This window comes from Ochotona princeps, chromosome 6 (genome assembly GCF_030435755.1).
Source record: "Ochotona princeps isolate mOchPri1 chromosome 6, mOchPri1.hap1, whole genome shotgun sequence".
In the NCBI taxonomy this organism is placed as follows: domain Eukaryota; kingdom Metazoa; phylum Chordata; class Mammalia; order Lagomorpha; family Ochotonidae; genus Ochotona; species Ochotona princeps.
The window spans coordinates 55,390,773-55,409,651 of NC_080837.1; the positions used below are offsets into that span (position 1 = coordinate 55,390,773).

Sequence of the window (18,879 nt, forward strand, 5' to 3'; positions counted from 1 at the left end):
GATGGGAAAGAAATATAAATTGCTAGGGTTTGATCATTTTCTGAGGACTTAGCGTTCTGGAGAGAATGATTGTTCTCCATGTTGTGGTCTCTATGACAGTTTGCTTCCTTCTGGAGAGTAAAAGGGATGCAGGTACTTTGGTGAGATTTGGCAAAGATGCCGGCAATTACACAGGAGAAGAGGTTCTAGGTTAAATTCCACCAAGAGCTTTTGAGAGTGTGATGTTCTGGCAGCTTCCATGGTACATCATAGTTGGCCAGAGACCATGATACTTAAGAGGTCCAGGAAACCCATTAGTGACCCTAGAAAGAGCTTTTCCATGTCTTCTTGCTAAGGAGCAGCTCCCTGTGGTAATACCCATCATCCAAGTACATCATGTTAGGGGGACTGCTGCTGTCGTTAGGAGGAGTTAAAAGAGCATTTGAACAGTACAGGGATAAGGCTAATCTTTACCAGCAACTTCTACCCCCCAAGAGAACACGTAACCCAAACACAGAGGTCATGTTGGACGGCCCTGAACTAGGCAGCACCTCCATTTCTGGCTGAAACTATTTTGCTTTTTGATGTTCAATCTCTACCTTTAGAGTCAGCCTAAATAACAAAATAAACAATTTTTCAAAAAAAGCCCTCAAGGAGACTTGTGCCATGTATTTTATTAGATTGAAGGCAAAACAAGCTGATACCAGCAGAAAAAAAATTATGGCTGTTTCAGACCCCAGCTGACCTCCTTTGCATGGAAAATTCTCCATGTCATTACAGAGCTAATGAGTAATATTTAATGAAAACATTATGCCTTTGCATATCTCGTAAGCAACACTTCTTACATTTAAATTTACATAGAAATAAGATGTTTGGTACAAAAATGCATCTTGAAGATCTGTGTGTTTTAAGGAAAATACTCATCTGGTATCGCTGGTGCTTTCTGTAGTCATTTCTGAGTGTACAAAGCCCCAACTTCTCAACAACAACAACAACAAAAATCATGAAATTCACTCATCCAGTTGACACCAAACATGCAAGTATTCGATGGTGCATAGATAAAAATGCTGAACACAAGGCAGACTCAACCACAGTGCACAGAATGTTTTGGCTTTATGAAAACAGCAATGTACAAGGGGAAAACTGGGCTAAACTATTGCTAGATAGATGCATGTGAAAAACAATCTTTGAACTTCAAGCGTTGTATTTGAAGAAGACTTTGCATGCAGGGTTGTGTCTGTGACTTGGGTACACTGACATCTCTCGTTCCTTCTCGTTCTCTTTCCTCTGTAGGTGGAGCTGACAGGCAGCAGCGTCTTTGACTATGTCCATCCTGGGGACCACGTGGAGATGGCTGAGCAGCTGGGCATGAAGCTCCCACCCGGGCGGGGTCTGCTCTCACAGGGCACCACGGAGGATGGAGCCAGCTCAGCATCTTCCTCCTCTCAGTCAGAGACCCCTGAACCAGGTGGGAACTGCAAATCCAATGTGTGTGTTGGTGGGCAGGATGAGAGTACTCAAGTTACCTGTGTGAAAAGACTATCAATAGGGCTCAGGGTATTTAACAATTCCATGCAGCTTACATTCCCATGCAGTAATTAAATAAGGAAGAGATTTGAAAATAAGGAGACATTTTAATAAGTATAATCCAGAGATCTGATTTCAGTTGAACAGTGTAGAAGGTTCTAGTTCCTCTAGTTTGTTTTTTTTCCTTCCAGGAATCTGAAAGCAAGTATCCAATGTGGACACCCTGTCTCTCTTCTTGTTACCATGGGCGAATGTGATGCATTTACTTAGTATTCAGCAGTCTCTGTGGCAGAGACATTTCAAATAGTAGCATGTGGAGAATTAATAGTATTAGGAACTTGCCAAAATCTTGGCTTCATTTTTTTTAATGCATCAGAAGGTACTTGAAAGATGTGAACAGATAAATTAAGGCTAAAAAGAAAACAGAAATGGCTACATTTTAAACTGCCTTTCCACCCTCAGTATTTAATTAGATCAGTTGTATAGAGGAGTGAACAGAGGTGACATTCCTCATTGGGATTCCTTCCAGGACTCTTATAGACTTTGCATTCAGAATGTTCCCATTTTCATTGTGTTGTACTGATGATAATTTAAGTATTAGGGGAAAATCCATTTATAAATTAAACAAAATGACTTGATATCCATCAGTCCCCTAGTTCATCAAGCTGTTCAAACACGGGGAAGATTGGCTGGTCGGCCTGGGTCTTCCGAGAGCGCTGGTAATTAGATCTGCGAAGGATTTATTCTTTGCTGATTGGGGCTTTAAATTAATTGAAGTTCCACATTTGTGGTTTTGTCCTTTTTGTACTTTTTTAGAGGAGATATTTCATATTCTTGTGTGGTGGAGTGCTTGGCCAAGCAGCAGTGGTTTAAATGTTAATTTTTCTCATGAGAAGTTTAAGATTTTTAATGAATCAGGGCCCGATTTGAAGTGCAAAGTTTTATTTGCTTACTTGGGAAATTATTTTTACACCCTTCAAAGATGCCTGTACTGTGCGTGATCTGTTGTTCTGAAACAGAATGACAACACAAAGGCATTGTATTAGAAAGAAAAAAAAATGAAAAAAATAAATGTAAAGATTCATGTTCACATAACTCTCTGTACTTCCAAGAAAACAATTCGGCCTTCCTAGAAGAATCACAATATATTTGTTCACAGGAAAAGGCATACTTACATCTTTGGGAAATTACTTTAATTTCATCGAGAATCAATCCTTGTTTTCACAGTGACGTTAATGGTAGCTTCTAGGACATTCATTATCCTGTAACACTGGCGAGCTCCCTTCTCTAGCGAACCCCATGTTTGAAAACAAGAGACTTAATTTGGATTGTTCTTAACCCTTTCAGAATGACAGTAATGTTCTTGAGCAGGGAAGTCATATGTTCTTATAGCACAGCTCCCTGGCTGCTCTAAACACATGTCAGGGAGTTCATTGGATGGGTGGACAGAGATTGCAGTGTTGATAGCAGGGTGTATTTGAGAAGCAATACATGCAGTTCTCTATTCTTTCATTCTGCAGTCGATAGGGGAATCTTGATTCTTCATGACTCAAACATGCAGCGTGAGAGAAGGTCTTGGGCATATGCATTCAGTTTCCTTGAATCCCAAGTCTTGAGACTTCAGTTCAGACTTCAAAATAGGAATGCATGCAAGAGAATCAAAAAGAAAACAACTTTTTGGAATCTACTAGAGCAGGAGGCTTAGGAACTCTGATAGGAAACCACTCCCAAAGAGGAGTAACATCTGTTCTGCTGTGGCTTCTACCCCTCATCCAAAGCCTGCCTTGAAGGGCCACATTTTAGATTTATTCTTTCTTCCCTATCTTTTCCTCTCAAACATGTGGAATCCAGTACATTATGTTCACCCTTCCTCCTGCTTTCCGTCTTTGCATGTCAACTGGTGTTGATTCTACAACCAATTGTTATGGCCTGTTCATCCTCATCTGACCGTGCTTGTTGGTTGATGACCTTCTCAACATCTATTCCTGAAGAGTGATTATATCCTTCTGCACATTTTCTGCTGAGTCCAAAGCAGAGAAGCTGTCTTGGTATAGCTTGCAGGGATAATTCCAGAAGTTCATGGAAAATAAAGTTACCAGATACCTTGAAATCCATGCAAATCTTTCCTAAGAGGAATTTCGCGTTTTGTAAAGTTTTAGTAGACTGCTCATTTGCATGCATTTCCAATTTTTGGCAGCAAATTGGACATATTGCTCAATTGCATTTTCTGTGAGCTATTCTAAGTGCTCTTATGCTATACTTCTGTGATTATAGCCTTCAGTTGCAGTGGGTTCTGATGGAAGCTACCAGAACTTCTCCCACAACTTACATTGAAGGAAACTTGTCACCCGAAGAGAATATCTGTAAACTAGTTCTGCTAGGGTATTCTAAGCTACAGTCAAAAGCAAACCCCCCCAAAAAATCACTTTAAGACCTGTGACAAATCCAAGACCTTCTACCAAAGTGCTAGCAAGCACAAAATCATCCTGGGTACACTCTCAAAGCTCATTCTTAACGTCTGTATTCTGGATAGTGGGAGAATTATCTGTTCTTCATGTTTGTTCTTATCACTGAAATGTGATTAAAACATACTAAAAAAATCTCCTTGGCTCCCTTAACCTGTTTGCCCAGCCTTTCTTTAGCTATTCTAACTGGCTAAAGTGAAAGCTCTGTGTTCTGCATCCTTTAACAACTAGGCCCAGTAGCTACACTTGCCTAAGAAAGCACTGGCTTCTTTGATGGTGATTGTGGCTCTCTCCATTAGAGGAAGTTAAGCTATCTAAGCCTTAAAAGACTGTAGTATTACTCATTTTCAATCTTTGGCTTAAGGAAGCAATTAGATTGACTGCTCAAATACTGAAAAGCAGCGTAGGGTGCTACGTCGAATGAAATAGCTTCACTAATGCAGATGATTGCTTCAAGGGAATTACTTAAAAAGTTTGTGTCAGGCACTACATCCCAAAGCTGCTTATGTTTCTTAAAACCTGAAAGAATTTTAACAGGATTTTCCAATTCTGAATAACATGAAGGAACATTTTTGAAGAATGTTTTAAACTCTGATATACCACAGATCCTTTCTGAAATAGTGATGTAATTTGGTTGGCAAAAGGGATATCAATATAGGGAAAATGAAAGGATGGTTAGGTATGGAGTTTTCCAGAAGCCCTGATGTGTTCAGTGTAGCATTACTAAATGACTGCAATCTAAATAACATGTGGCATTATAACAAAAGGAAATAAGTAAGTAAACCCATCTAGGAGGCAGCAATCCTGCGCCCCAGCCGGAATTCTATTCCTTTGAGCCACCACCCCTGCGATTCTCTTGTCTTGAATCAGTCTCAAGGTGACGATAGTAAAATAGGGAGAGGGAAAGGGGAGGAAGGTGTTGATGTGTAGCGTGCACAGTAACTCCAAACAAATAAATCATACATATGCACACTTCCTAAATAGTTCCGTAAGTATATATTTTACAGCTGTCCGCAGCCAGGCATATTCTAAAATTATGGGGCTTCTAGTGCATCGTTGGGGCTCCCTGTGACCGTTGTGCCAGGGACTGCAGGGACTCCAGCAGCACAAGATACAGAACTTGGAGCATACCCTGGCATCATTCCTTTTCTTTATGTAGACCCGCTTACATCTTTTCATCTTGATTCATGATTTTGTGTTCTTGGCATTAAGAGTGTTCTCCTCATCTTTTCATAAATTTCAGTGGTGTGTGTTTTAAATGCTTAGTAAACAAAGACCAGCTATTTTAAGAACTCCTGGAGGAAATTGTTAATACCTGCCTATTTTGAAGGTAAAACACTCCTGATTCTTTGTCAGAAAATTGTTGTTTTTATCCCTTTTGTTGCTGCCGCTTGAAACATTTGTATCTTTTCAATTATAAAATTAATTTATACTCATTGTAAAAAAATTCAGAGACTATTTAACAAGGAGGGGGAGAGAAGCAAGCAGCATCCTCTGTTGTATTCTAGGTTTGGGCCTAACATTTATTTCCTGGATTCTTGTCTCTTACGGAAGCGTGGGGACCAAGATGGCTTAAAAACAGTAAGGTTTATTCAGAAGTCAGTAATATAGAGCTACATGGCTACGTTCAAGAAGAGTGGACCAGGAAGGGCAAGACAGAGGGAGTGAGGGCTTTCTACTTTTCTTTGTATCCTTGCATAGGGTGACAAGAGAGAAAGCAACCAGGAGCCCCTTCTAAGAGTGGGTTCTTGAGGGACTTGAAAGGGGAGTGGCCACGTGACACAGCCTCCACTCAGGTCCTAGGTGAGAGGAGGTACTCCCTGGAAAAAGCTGTCATTTGCCTCACAGGTGGGCAGGTAGGATTACATAGGTAAGAAGTTAGTTTAAGGATTTCACATCCCCCACCTAAGTCCGCATCTCCCTGACCCAGGAATCAGCACACATTTGCTACATATCCATCTAGATTTTGTTTCTGCCCCCTGTCCATCCATGTAGATATACAGTGAGGTATATGTTTTGTGTTTATTTCCTAAAATAAGCATCATCATAACACAGAAATTCTAAGTATTCCTGGAAAATGGAATTAAAAGTTAAGCTTATATTAGTGCAAAAAAAAACGTTTTTAACTCTGTGTCCACATTTTCCAAGAAACTTTAAAGGTCCATTGTGTGTGGATGTAAAAATGTTGTCACATCAAAGTAAACTTGTTTTAATTCCATTTCAGAACTTTTTGAAGTACCCTCTTCCATTCTTGTGGCAACCTGTTGTCCCACATAGGCCATGCCCACTAGCTGCTGCTGCTGCTGTAGAACCACTAGCGGGGCTGAACTGCTTGGGTCCTGATTGGAAGGGAATCCAGCCAGGTCAGGGAATCTTGCAGCCTATTGAACAGGTGTAAACTGCTAGAGGCGGAAGTCAGTAACAAACCAGGACTTGGATGATGTAACAAGCTGTAGGAGACACTGCTTTATGCAGAGAATGACTATGGCAATATTGGTAACCAGTTGCCTATCTGAATTTCAGGCAGAACCCAGCTTGCTGGTCAGGGTGTAACAGAATCACTGCAGTAGCAGACCCGATGCTGTTGCGCAAAATGGAAACATTAGGAAGGATTTGCATGTACATCTGCATGCTTCCTCCTCTTCCTTCATGCTATGGTAAATTTGGTCAGCTCCTGATTCTGTAGGAGTTGAAATTTCTCCAACTTCAATAGACTAATTTTATAATTAGTGTTATAATTAGGGAAAGACTACTAAAGACAGCAAAAACTTGTCTGAGGACCAGATCACTATTTTAAACATTTGAATAGGAGCTACACATGTACTTTCCTGGTGAATGATTTTCCATCTGGCAGTGGAAGACAGAAGGAAGAGGGTTGAAGACATTTTTTTTGGGGGGGGGGGAGGGCCCAAGTTTCTTTCAATGAACTGAATTTAGAAGTTAGGCAAGGGAAACCAGCTTACTAACCCTACATCCAACCCCAGTCCCCAGACAGTGTGACTGTATCTACAGCACTTTGTGCTGTACTGCAAATGTCAAACAGAAGGTATAATGGATTTAATATTAGCGCTGGCCAAGGTGTTGAGGGAGCTGTTAATAATGTCACTCCAGTTATTGATCTGAAGCCTTTAAAAATCAGAGAAAAGTGAGAGATCCCCTACTGGGGAAAGGCATACAGTGACTGGTTTTTATTGCCAATATATTTCTACATATAGAGTGGCAACTTTCTGGAATTATGTTATCGCCATTAATCTCTGTGAGATTTTTGGAGTCATTATATGGTAAGATAATACCATGGAGGCAGCTCTGCATGCTAATGCTAAAAGATCAGGCCAAGTTGTATTAGATATAACTATGACTTAAAATTGTGCTTGGTGACTACAGCATTCAGACAAGCTAGCAAATGGCAGGCAATGTATTGGCACTGTAGTTATACTTGGATGACGGTGCTGGATCCTCTGGAAGTATAAATGACAAACGATAGGGTCATTAGGATGAGCTGTACTCCACTTTCGCCTTTCTAAAACTCTGAGTAAAAATCCTATAGTGACTCACCTAGAGTAGAAGGGATTTTGTTGTGAGAACAAAAGTACCTTTTCAGGAACCTGCTAATCCTTCAGTCAGATGGCAGTTTGTATGCAGTGAAACTCCTGCTTTCCACAGTCCCCAACTAATAATGAAATTAAAATGTATAATTTATGTTGAATGTTTATCAAACTGTAAACACACACTTAATTCCTTTCCATATTCATACTACATAAGCAAAGATAAATCCATCTGATAACGTACTAGCGTGATCTCTCATGGATTGAATATAAAAATGTATCTCTACTGGGGCTCAAGCAATGATCTGGACAAGTCCATGAATCCCTCCAACCAGGCTAACTCCTGGTTAAATGCAGATACATGTGGCAAATCTAGTAGTCAGAAATCAACCTAACAAAAATGACATTCGGAGACAAATTATTCAGCCTGACAGTTGAAGACAATTTGCCCCATATCAGAGCCCCTAAATACAATACCAGGCTCTGCCTCCAAGTTCAGTTTTGTGCCCTGAGGGGCATCAGTGTTGGTGAGCCCATGCCACCCAACTGGGAGACCTGCATTGAGTTCTATACTCCTGGCTTTGACCATTGCCAGGGTCCACTGCAGGCATTCAGGGAGAGGACCAAGCAGATGAAAAGTGTCTCAAAACTCAGGAACTTGTAAAATCTAGTCTTCTCCTAGACCAAGGCAATCATCAGTCATAAAGCCAGCTTTTACCTAAAATGTATGTAGCCTAAATTATGTATTTTCCTTAATTCTGCACTCATTATTTGGAAATGAAATCAGAATTACGTCTTTGCTAACTCTGAATCAAGAGGATGCCATGGCACAGATAAGCCAAGGCTTTTACAAGGAATGCTTTGCTAAATTTAGCCTGCTTGTTTTGACTCAAAAAAGCTACCTTGATGCAGAATTTTGTTCATGCAGAAGTTAAGTTATTCTTAAATACCATTTTTATCTGTAGCCAAACAAAACAAGATCATAGGGAAACTGTCACAGAAAAGAAAGATATTTTTCACTGTTCTCTTTGGTGTTCAGGACCTAGGCATACTTATCACTTTGATTTGTGTGTGCTCATGTGTTGGTATGCATGGCTATGCATGATGAGAACAGTTGCAAAGCAACCTTGTGTTTAGAAAGTGAGGGAACTAAAGAAAAATAAGGTAATAATCTTTTCTGTCTACCTGGCTCTCTTAGCCCAGGACCAGAGTTCTGTCTTGCCAGCAAAACAGCACAATACAACGCAGCCCCACACATCCTTTCTGTTCTGACACCTGGACCACGGGAGTCAGCATTGGTGACCCAGTTAGCTACCAAAACATAACCTTCCTTGTGTTGCCAGAAAAAACATCGTAAAAAATTCTACTCTGCATGGCATTCTGAAACTAACCTTCTCTTCTAAAAATGTAGATGAAAGTAGTTGCAGCTCAAAAAAAAAAAAAAGTAAAGCTTTTACAGGAATTTGTATCATGATAGTTACAGGGTAGTAAATATTTTGTTCAATCATAAAAGAAAGGTCTCTTAACAAAATCTGCAATAGGTTAACTCAGTGTATATGTAGCATTTTCCCCAAACTTTCTCTTGAAGGGTTAGAAATTCAATTTTTAAACCCATTATTTTTAACAGTTTTTGTATATAGCTTTCTAGGCCATAATTTTTGACTTGACTTTACCTCTAGTGATAAAGGAACCATCATTTTACAACTTTCTTAAATGTAGCCCACGCCAGTGGATAATGATGACCTCTTCTTCACTATTTCAAAAAATATATGTGACTCCTCCATTATTAGATAATTAAAAATTATAGATTCTATTTCTGTAACTCTTGCCTCAAAAAAGTACAAGTTATTTGCTCTTAATACATACCACTGCACAGAGATTTCATCCCTGTCCAAATTATACCATTCTGAATTCTTCATCTGCACGTAACAGAGGACTTACAAAGGATCAGTTACCAGGCATTGACTGAGCCTTGCAGGGTGCATGGATCAGAAGAGGCAGAACTGGTGGAAAACCATTTCCACCCCTAGTGAGCAATTTACTCATGATTGCTTGGGGAAAATACTGGAAATATTGCTTCTGTGTAAAGTTTGCAACTTCCAGTTGTCAGTTCTGTGCCAAGTAGTTATTCCCAAGTATAGCTTTGCAGCAAAGCACATGCAGGCCACTGGGATAATGGTGACATTCATAGCCAATGTGGTGTATATAGAGCAGAGAACCCATTAATTGCAGGAGTTAATTCGCACCACATTTCTCGGAGGCAGGTAAGGGTGTTAACCTTGTTTTACAGGTAGAGGGAAAGTGTTGGAAATTCTAAGTGGTTCCCCCCAAGCCACACAGATGAGTTTAGCAGCCAAGATTAGAATAAAGAGTACTACATTAGCGTTAGAATAGGTGGGAATCCTTACTCAGTAGGAAGACCACAGCCCTGGTCCAACTTTTCTCTAAGGGCATCCTGAAGTCCAAAGGGAACCCCAGTTACCACTCATCAGCTCCTGTCCATCTCATTAGACTAAAATACGTTGGTTTTTCCAGTACAGCCACTTAGTTGGGATAGAAATCATGCAACTAATCACAAATGCCACAGTGAACAATTAGTAGCATCTGCATAGATTATAAGTAAAATTCAACCCTGAGTCTCTCGACCACATTATTTATGTGCCTTTGCAGTAGGTGCAACATCATAATCATCTCTGCCTCAGCCAGCACTGGGCCAAGCTCTGTGCTGCTTCTTCAGAGCCAATCTCCTAAAACAGATAGAGAGAGAAAGAACAAGAGAAATAGGAAGTCCATCAGAAGGCAAAATATGTTGAAGGTGCCTGTTTGTGACTTCTAGGACCCCACAGACAACATCACCCTGTTTGTGGACTGAATTAGCCTAAAATAAGACAATAGCTCACATCTCTTTTCTGCCTATTCTCAACTACAGTACGTTTTTGTTGAAGAACCCAGGCCCACTATATAGAAGGGATTATGCAGATTATTCAGCTACTACGTGTCAGATATTCTATGAAGCTTCCTGCCTTACAAGATGTAACCATCATGTGAGGGGAACAAGTAGATTGTGATTGAATGTAGGAGTGTGGTAGTACTTGTCAGAGTCCCCATAATGTATAGCTAGGAGCACTGTAACTGTCTTGGCAAGGCTTTGAAACTTCAGCCCTGAAATCAACAGTCCAGAAAAATGCTTCTTTGGAAACAAATTGCTTTGATGTTGCCACACACGATATGGACTGTGACCATATGGATGAACTTCACCAAGAGTCTCTTTCTTTGATTAGATACACAAAAAGTTTCCTAAGACTGTGCCTGATGCTCGATAAACACCCATGGTTCCTCTCTGACTACTGTTCTCTCTGGTGCTATAGTAGTCTGCTGAAAGGGAGGTGCCCCTACACAGGTTGTTTCCCACAGATACTGAGCTGAGTTCACTGGCTCAGCTTCAGAAAATTATTTAACTTTCACTGCTCAAGGTAAGACTCAATAGATTGGTAGGTTAATAAATATCTTCTGTTATGTTTTACCTGTTGTCCCAATTACAAAGGGAGGCATTCCTAAGTCATTTATTTCTCAAAGCCACCATAAGTGAATATTAGAATTTGTAATTGACTTGCCCCAAATCCATAGACTGTGGATCTAGGATCTGAACGCAGACCAGATTTCTCTTGTGACCACTTCTCTAGGAGCTTTCTGAGGGCACAGGAGGTGGATGTGACACCTACCCTTAGTTTGTTAAATCAAATGGCCAGGGCTGTAAGTCGGCAGCTCAGTGAGTGTGTGCTGACTCTGATTAGAAACAAAGACCTGTAGGAAAGAGTCCCATGCACCTTCTGGGAGCTGAGAGGCATGCTTAGCCAGGATGGGCCAGAACGTGGAGCAGCTGGGGAAAGATAGTAAGTTCCGAGTATTACTCATTGAAAAGGGCAGTGATCCAATGGAAACGTTAGTTTGTCAGTTACAAATTCAGACACTAGTCTCATATTTAGAAAGATCCTATGCTGAGGGTCACATCTTAATTCTCCTCAAAGTTTCCTGAATATCTTATGCAACATGATTGCCAGTACTCAATCAATGTTCACCACGTGACAGGGTCTCTGCTAAACCCATTATATGCATTCCCTCATTTATTCCTCATAAAATACTATGAAGATGGTGCCCGTATTTTTCTCTCTGTAAAGGCAAAGGAACTAAGAAGAAATTATTGTTTAAAACTTATTAAAGTCTTATAGTTAAAGAGTCTAATATTTGAAGTTATCTGGCCTGGCCCTGGAGCTCCCACTCTCAGGCATTCCTCCCTGGTTTTGCTCAACAGCCTCCCGCAAACAGCTCTCCAACCCCTATCTGGAGCCATGCCATGCTTCCCAATTACTGGTACAGTAGTTGTTACAGTCCTCCCTTTAATGTACAACTTATGTTCACTGCACTTGATAGATTTCCCTAAAGGTTCCCAGCATCTTCAGGCTGCCCTTCAAGTTTTCATCTTAAAGCTGAACTGCTGGATAACTGAACAGTTTTAGGACAAAACCAATCAACTGCAAGTTGAATAGTTTATTTTAGAGCAACTGTGAACACTGATATGAAGATCTTCCACCTTGGCCTCCTTGTAGCAATACCCCAGGGCGACCCAGAGCAATGTGGTGGTTGGAATTAATTCCTCGATGGGTTCCTCTGATTTGTAGCAATCTAATTAAATTGTGCTGCTTCTATGAGAGAGGATATTGAAAGGTTCATAGAAAAATATACATAAAAGAAATTTCTTTTGCTGTAATAAATTTTGAAATCAATGTGTGGTTTACTCACAATATGCATTTCACAGAAACGTTTTGAAGATCCCTCATGGATTTCAAAATTTTGCACTAAAATTAAACTTGTGTTTTATCCAGTTTGCCCAAACTGGAAAAAAACATCCTTGTGCTAGTTAACTAATGTATCCATACTTCATTTTCCCATTAGCAAATGTTCGTGCTTTCTGCCTGTTGTGGAGAAAGTAGAAATAATTGATTTCTTTTATCTTAAAGTGAATTCCTATATGAACATTTTGTAGGGGTATTGTGATTTAATGCACTTGAAATCCTTAGACCAGTGGTAGGGCGCATCAGCTGTATTCAATGAGGAGTGTTAATTATGTTGAACCAAACATTCCCTTATAGTGTATTCCTTATGGAAAGGCTGGCCATAGAACAGGTGGCAGAAGCTTGGCATCTGTATGAAAGGCTTAGTATTTGGGCTTCATTGGCACCATCCTCCAATTAGGTGACTTAAGCAACCCACATTCTACATACACCACACTACTCGAAAATATCCTTCTGGAAATACATACGTACTCATACACTTCATTTGGGGTTCTTCGTAAACTTGCTTTATGGGGACACTGGGAAATAAATATGTCACCTTCCTGAAACTTCTGTAATGCACAGAATCCACTGTGCATATTCATATTTTTGTACATTTTTTATGTATAGCTTTTTACAGAGCTGTGCAACTCTCATCCTGAGAGGTCCATCCCATGTTGCTAGCTTCAACACAGCAAGACATGGCTGCTTACTCCCCTTTTTCTATGGTTAGCTTGGAGACTGCCCAGTTCCACTTTGGAACAGACCTTGATGTTGATCTCCAAAGATTTTCCAGTTGTAGCTGAGCCTCTTAAAGTGTGCTCTGCTTATGACTCAAGGATTTAGCTGGTAGCTAGTATAAATCATCTGCTTGACAGATGTTTTCCCTTTGTATCTGGCTGGACCATAGTGAGATGGCTATAGCCACAATAATGGATTAGGGGCCTCAAAGACTAATTTCATCAGCCAGCATTAGGTGTTCTGGCTCTTGAACTTGAAGCTTCTATTACTATCAAGTCAGTGCACAAGCAACCTTCTGGTCGTGCTGGGGATGGGGATACCCAGTGTTAAATGACTCTTATTTATTTTGCGTAGGCGGGCTCCGGTTCATCACTAATCTTGAGAAGTAAAATGAGTGTAGATCTGATGGAACACTTCCGTAAAAGCAAGAGAGATGCCAAGATGCCCTGGCCATAGATACCATATATGGACTTAAATAAATAAATTAAGAAACTCATTTCACATAGGCCACCAAGCAGTCATGAGATGTTAATGACTTTTAGTCACTGCCAACCTGGACAGAATTCAAGCCAATGACCTATGGGTGAAAGGCTCTATCTATCCCATTACCAATCCTCCGAGCCATCCAGTCGCCCCTGACAAGGTATTTTATCATACCAAGTACAGTGTCGTGCAATAGTCTAAATTCCCATTGCATCAGAAAATGTTCTATTAAAATAAAAGAGAACATGTTAAAGAGAAGCAAAAAAATCTATATGCTCAATTACAGGAGAAATTTCAGTTAAAAAAATACTTTTTGGAGAAGGGAGACATAGGTATAATCCAAATGCATGTAGTACCAATCTTTTAAAATATCTTTATTTTCTCAAGTTTACTCCATTGAATGTTTGATTCTGCCTCTGGATATTTAGTAAACTGGCACATTTTAGAGTTCCATTTAAAAAGCCATTAGTTTTAGGTTAGCATTTGTATTAAACTGATGTGGTAAACCCATGGTGCTTTCTTTCCTAGCTTGATTTTAAGTGTCATAAATAAATGACTTAAATGTCCAACAAGACAAATGTTCTTTAATCATCTAATGCACTCATTTATCCTAAGCCTTAACCTTAGTCCTAAATTAAGTCTGTTGCAAAAACATAACTTCATCTAAAAACACCCATCAATCCTACATGGTTTTGATAAGTGCATTTAAAAAACATAAACAATCAGACAGTTGTCAATCTGTTTGAAGGCCAGTCCCATTTAAGAGATATTCACCAGCAGCTATATTTAATGCCCACACCACCAACAGAATTATAAAAGAGAATGGTATTTTGGCCTTTGTCGAGTGTTTATATCATGAATTTGGGGGTGCATGAGGGGGTGTAGTTTACAGGAATATGCAATGGAATGTAGACGAAACATCATCCTCAGAGCATGTGAGATATGCTCTGGTTTTGCATTTCTGGAAAACAGTAATTTGACAGTGCTGCAAATGCATTAAAATTTCGCAATCACAAATCTAATAAATTGCAGTCATCGCTTTGATTAATTTTCAATTGTTCATGGTCCTAAAAATCTATCGAAGGATCTGGCTGCTGAGTGTTCATACATGAGTAATGATTACTGAAAGGTATGGTGCGAGGAGGAATGAAGTGAAAGTGTAATGGAACAAACACTTGACTCAATTGTGTACTTAATACATCATCACTAAGAATTCACCTCGATTAGTGAAATTTTTGCTTTGACAGATACCCAGTTTTATTCCAAATTAATTCTTAAGCCTTTGATTTGCCCATGGTACCCTTTCAGAGTAGGACAAAGATAATCTTCGCATTTTTCTGCCGGAACCTCTGGGTCCAGCAAAATTATTACCACAGGTCCCCTTGGGGTTGTTGGATGCAATCCCCAACCCCTAGCTACAGTTTTAAAATTTTTGAAAAATAGATAAGAGCATTCAGCAAATAGCTACATTGAAAATAAACTCAAAAATTATCACCAAGGCCCTTCCTCTGCCATAATTTGTCAAATCTGCTGATAGGAAACAAATTCTATTCATAAAGATTTTATTTGGAGGGGGGTACTCTTGTGATTTGGTAGCAATTCAATTATAGTTTTGTGAGATAGTGAGCCCGGAGAGGGAATCCAGAGTGACAAGAAATATGACAGGACAGTTACAGAGTGTTTATGCAATTAAACTTTCACTGACAATACCTGCAGAATGATGAATGCGTGGGCGGAGGTATGTGAGCGCAGGCAATGCCCCACAAGTATTGCCCATTTTTCATTATTATACAACTGTTCAGATCTTTCAAGAACAGCCTGAAGTGAGGAAGAAAAGAGAGTGCTGTTCTGCAGCATGTTAACCAACTGCCTTTTCTTCTCCCTTCTCTCCCTCCAATGGGCCTAGATGTGCCAGGTGATAAAAGAACATCTATTTTAGAAAAATGTTTTGAAAAGATGAAGATTTACCCCGAGTTTGACATATATTAATTTTGGATACCAAAGGAGGTTTTTATTCTTTTTGCTGTCTGCAACTTCCTATCACTTTCCAACTGATAGAATGGTGCATAATTAAACTGCTAGGTTATTCATTTTATGCAAGCAGGTGCAAAGGGCATTATAAAAGTAAGACTTTTACTGATGGCAGATTAAGAAAGAAAGGAGAAACTTAAAAGCCTTTTGCAGAGAACCTCAAAAGCTTACAGACGAGCTTAATTTAGTTTGGCAAAATCTACATTATATTCTTGGTTTTCCAAGGATATAGGAAATCAGGAAATTTGCAGGATTTCGAAGCTTTCAAGATAGAGTGTGGCATTTGCCAGGTTAACTACACTTATTTAGGGTCATTATGTAAGGCTGTGAGTTTTTAGTGTGATTCTATTTTAAAACAAAACAAAACCAAAATAAGGAGCATTTAAGCTCCCTGAAGTCTTTTTTGAAGGTTTGAGTTAATTTGTATAGAATGTGTGTTGACAGAATCTGCAAGGCTTGGAACAACAACCGAACTTATACCGGCTACAGTGCAGATGATTCATTGTGTGAAGGGGAGAGAGACGACAGTTCCAGCATGTGACACAAGGATGCAAAGGGTTGAAATGAAAACCACGTGTCTTCCCTTCATATTTACACATCTATTTAAATTAATGAGATTTACTTGCAGAAAGGAAATGATATTCATCCCTAAACCACTCATTCACTGACTTTTGACCTCTGCTAAGCTGCCTTTGATATCCATTTGTGGTTTTGTTTTGCTTTGTAGTTGATTTTCCTTTGTTAACATCCTTAGCCCTTCTGGAGACACTAGAAAGCACGAATTTTTATGTTGAAATACTCCATTTTTATGACCAAACCCCATTATTGGTTGCATTGTTTGGGTTCAGCCCCCAAGTTGCAGATCCACTCCCCGGTTATGCTAGATGATTTCACATTGTCTACCTGCCCATTGAAAAATGTGCATACAGATCAGAGCCTTAGCTGGAAACTCTGCTTACCTGACACCATCAGTTTGTTCAAGTCAGTGAAATCATTGGTGAGCTCAGAAAACTAGTCTAAGAATTTGCATTTATAAATGAGTTTACTGGGTAGTTCCATCAAATATCATCAACGCAAAAATCTCATATAAACTGTAGTCTAGTGTTTCTTATAATTATCTCTTTTGCCAAAAATACCTGCATTTTGTTACATCAAGAGAAAGATAAAATTTCATCAGATACGATTTTTAAGATGCGCTAAAACTACCACTTAAAAAATACTGTTTTTACATTACTTAGGTGTTAAAATTACATGGTGCTGTTCCTTTATTTTCAAAAAACCAAACCTAATCCTGTTAATTCAAAGTGAATAACAAACAGGACTAAGACTTTTTCCCAAGTTGTTACATTTATTCAACCTGCTTGTGTTTTGTTCTTCATCATAATTATTTCCAAGTCAAATCTGCTCTGATTTCCTTGTGGACCCGCGTACCTCTGACTAACTTAAAGAATTGAGCTGGGTAATTCACACAATTCCTCGGGGGTCATGTTCACTGTTTTTTTTCAAGGACATTTTTATTACAAAGCTGATGAAATTTGCATATTAATTCATTTCTTTCAATTTTTTAAGATTAAATGTTGTCAACATGTATCAGTGCAAGGCTCTGACAGTGCTGATGAAATGGGTCAGTCAAGCTTGAACATTTAGAGTAATGCAGCCATCTGCAACCCCCTCGCCCCTTGTGGAGTTCTGTGCTACCATTGCAACTTGATTAAAAAAAGTTTTATTCAGTGCAGGATATTAAAACATTATCTAAGAAATGATATGTGTTAGCCTTTCCATTTACTCAGAAAGTGGATTTGACAACGGGATGGATCTAAAGAGATCCTTGCTGCATTGGCGTTAACATTCTGTCAGTCTTGATCAAGCTACAGTCAAGAAAGCCCACACCCCAAAAGTTTCAAATTTGATGACAGGAACTTAGGAGAGAACTTCAAGTTCACATTTCTTCTCCGGCTGGGATTTAATAGTCAGAAGGATTCTTCCCATTGGTATTCTAGGCAAGACATGAGAAGGAAGAGAGTTGATGGCAAGTCTCAGATCTATAACTTATTTCCAGGTATCCTCCCAAGTATGCCTGCCCTTTATCTTACACATGTCAAATATGCTTGAACATTCACCAGCCACTTCCAAAGCCCTCACAGAGCACCGCGAGTATGTACAAGGTGACCTTCGTTCCTGTCCATAAGCCCACCTTGAACAGTAAGCTGTACTGGCTTACTTGATTTCCTTACAGTCAAAACATGTATTTCCATCACTCTGAAGCCATGAGCCCACGTAGATGAGAAATCCCTTGAAGTGTTACATAAACATTTTCCTCTGTGAGCAGTGATGACCATTCAAGACTTTCTTGTGTCTGCATTTTAGTAGAAGCTTGTTTATGATATACATGATGTCTATAATAGATTCCAAAGGCTCTGAAAGAACAAACAAAACAAAACAAACCATGTGGCCATTGAGTACTTACTTCTGTCACATCCTTTCACTTTGGTCATACAACTAAGTGAAGTTCCAAGTGCAATACAGAGTACAGAAGCAGTCAGGCTGCCTCTCAGCTAAGATGCTCCTGTCCCCATATCAGAGTACATGAGTTCAGTTATGTCTACAGCTTCCTTCTTGTTCACGTGGACCGTGGAGTATGGGCAGGCAGCATTTTTGGTTCTATGAAATAGGTGCCTAGCACCGCAATGAGAGACCTGGGATTATGTTCCCAGGTCACAGCTTTGGCTCCAGGCACTGTGGGCATTTAGCGAGTAACCCAGCAGATGGGTGCTCTTCTTCCCTTTCGCTGTTTCTTTGTATGCCTCTTAAGTAGCTAAACTTGTACAGGAAAAAGAAATGGAGTTAAAAGATAAGCTTTGTAACAAAATACAGTTTTTAAAATCCACAAAAAGTTTTTTGTATTATACATTTTCCATAAACGTTTTTGGAGGACTACTTAATGTCTCTAAAGCGTGAATAGTTGTTTCCTATGCCTTCAGATTCTTTTGGAAACACCTTCCAGAACCCCCTGGCCCAGCTTTGCAATTCCTCTCTTACCACATGGATGGTCGTTATGCAAGAGCTTTGTTACTAACTGTATTAAAATGTATATCTAGGGCCCGGCGGCGTGTCCTAGTGGCTAAAGTCCTCGCCTTGAACCCGCCAGGATCCCATAGGGATCCCGGCAGCTAATCCCAACAGCTCCACTTCCCACCCAGCTCCCTGCTTGTGGCCTGGGAAGGCAGTCGAGGACAGCCCAAAGCCTTGGGACCCTGTGGAGACCTGGAAGAAGTT

General features: G+C 39.8%; 1 protein-coding gene across 4 annotated transcripts in view; it reads left to right on the forward strand.

Moving 5' to 3' along the window:
- Positions 1-18,879, forward strand: part of NPAS3 (neuronal PAS domain protein 3) — an 830,044-nt gene that overhangs the window by 712,030 nt on the left and 99,135 nt on the right. For all 4 annotated transcript variants that reach the window (XM_058666321.1, XM_058666323.1, XM_058666320.1 and 1 more), the window contains exon 5: positions 1,273-1,447. In XM_058666321.1, coding sequence (XP_058522304.1) covers positions 1,273-1,447 — 175 coding nt within the window. The remainder of the gene's footprint in view (positions 1-1,272; positions 1,448-18,879) is intronic.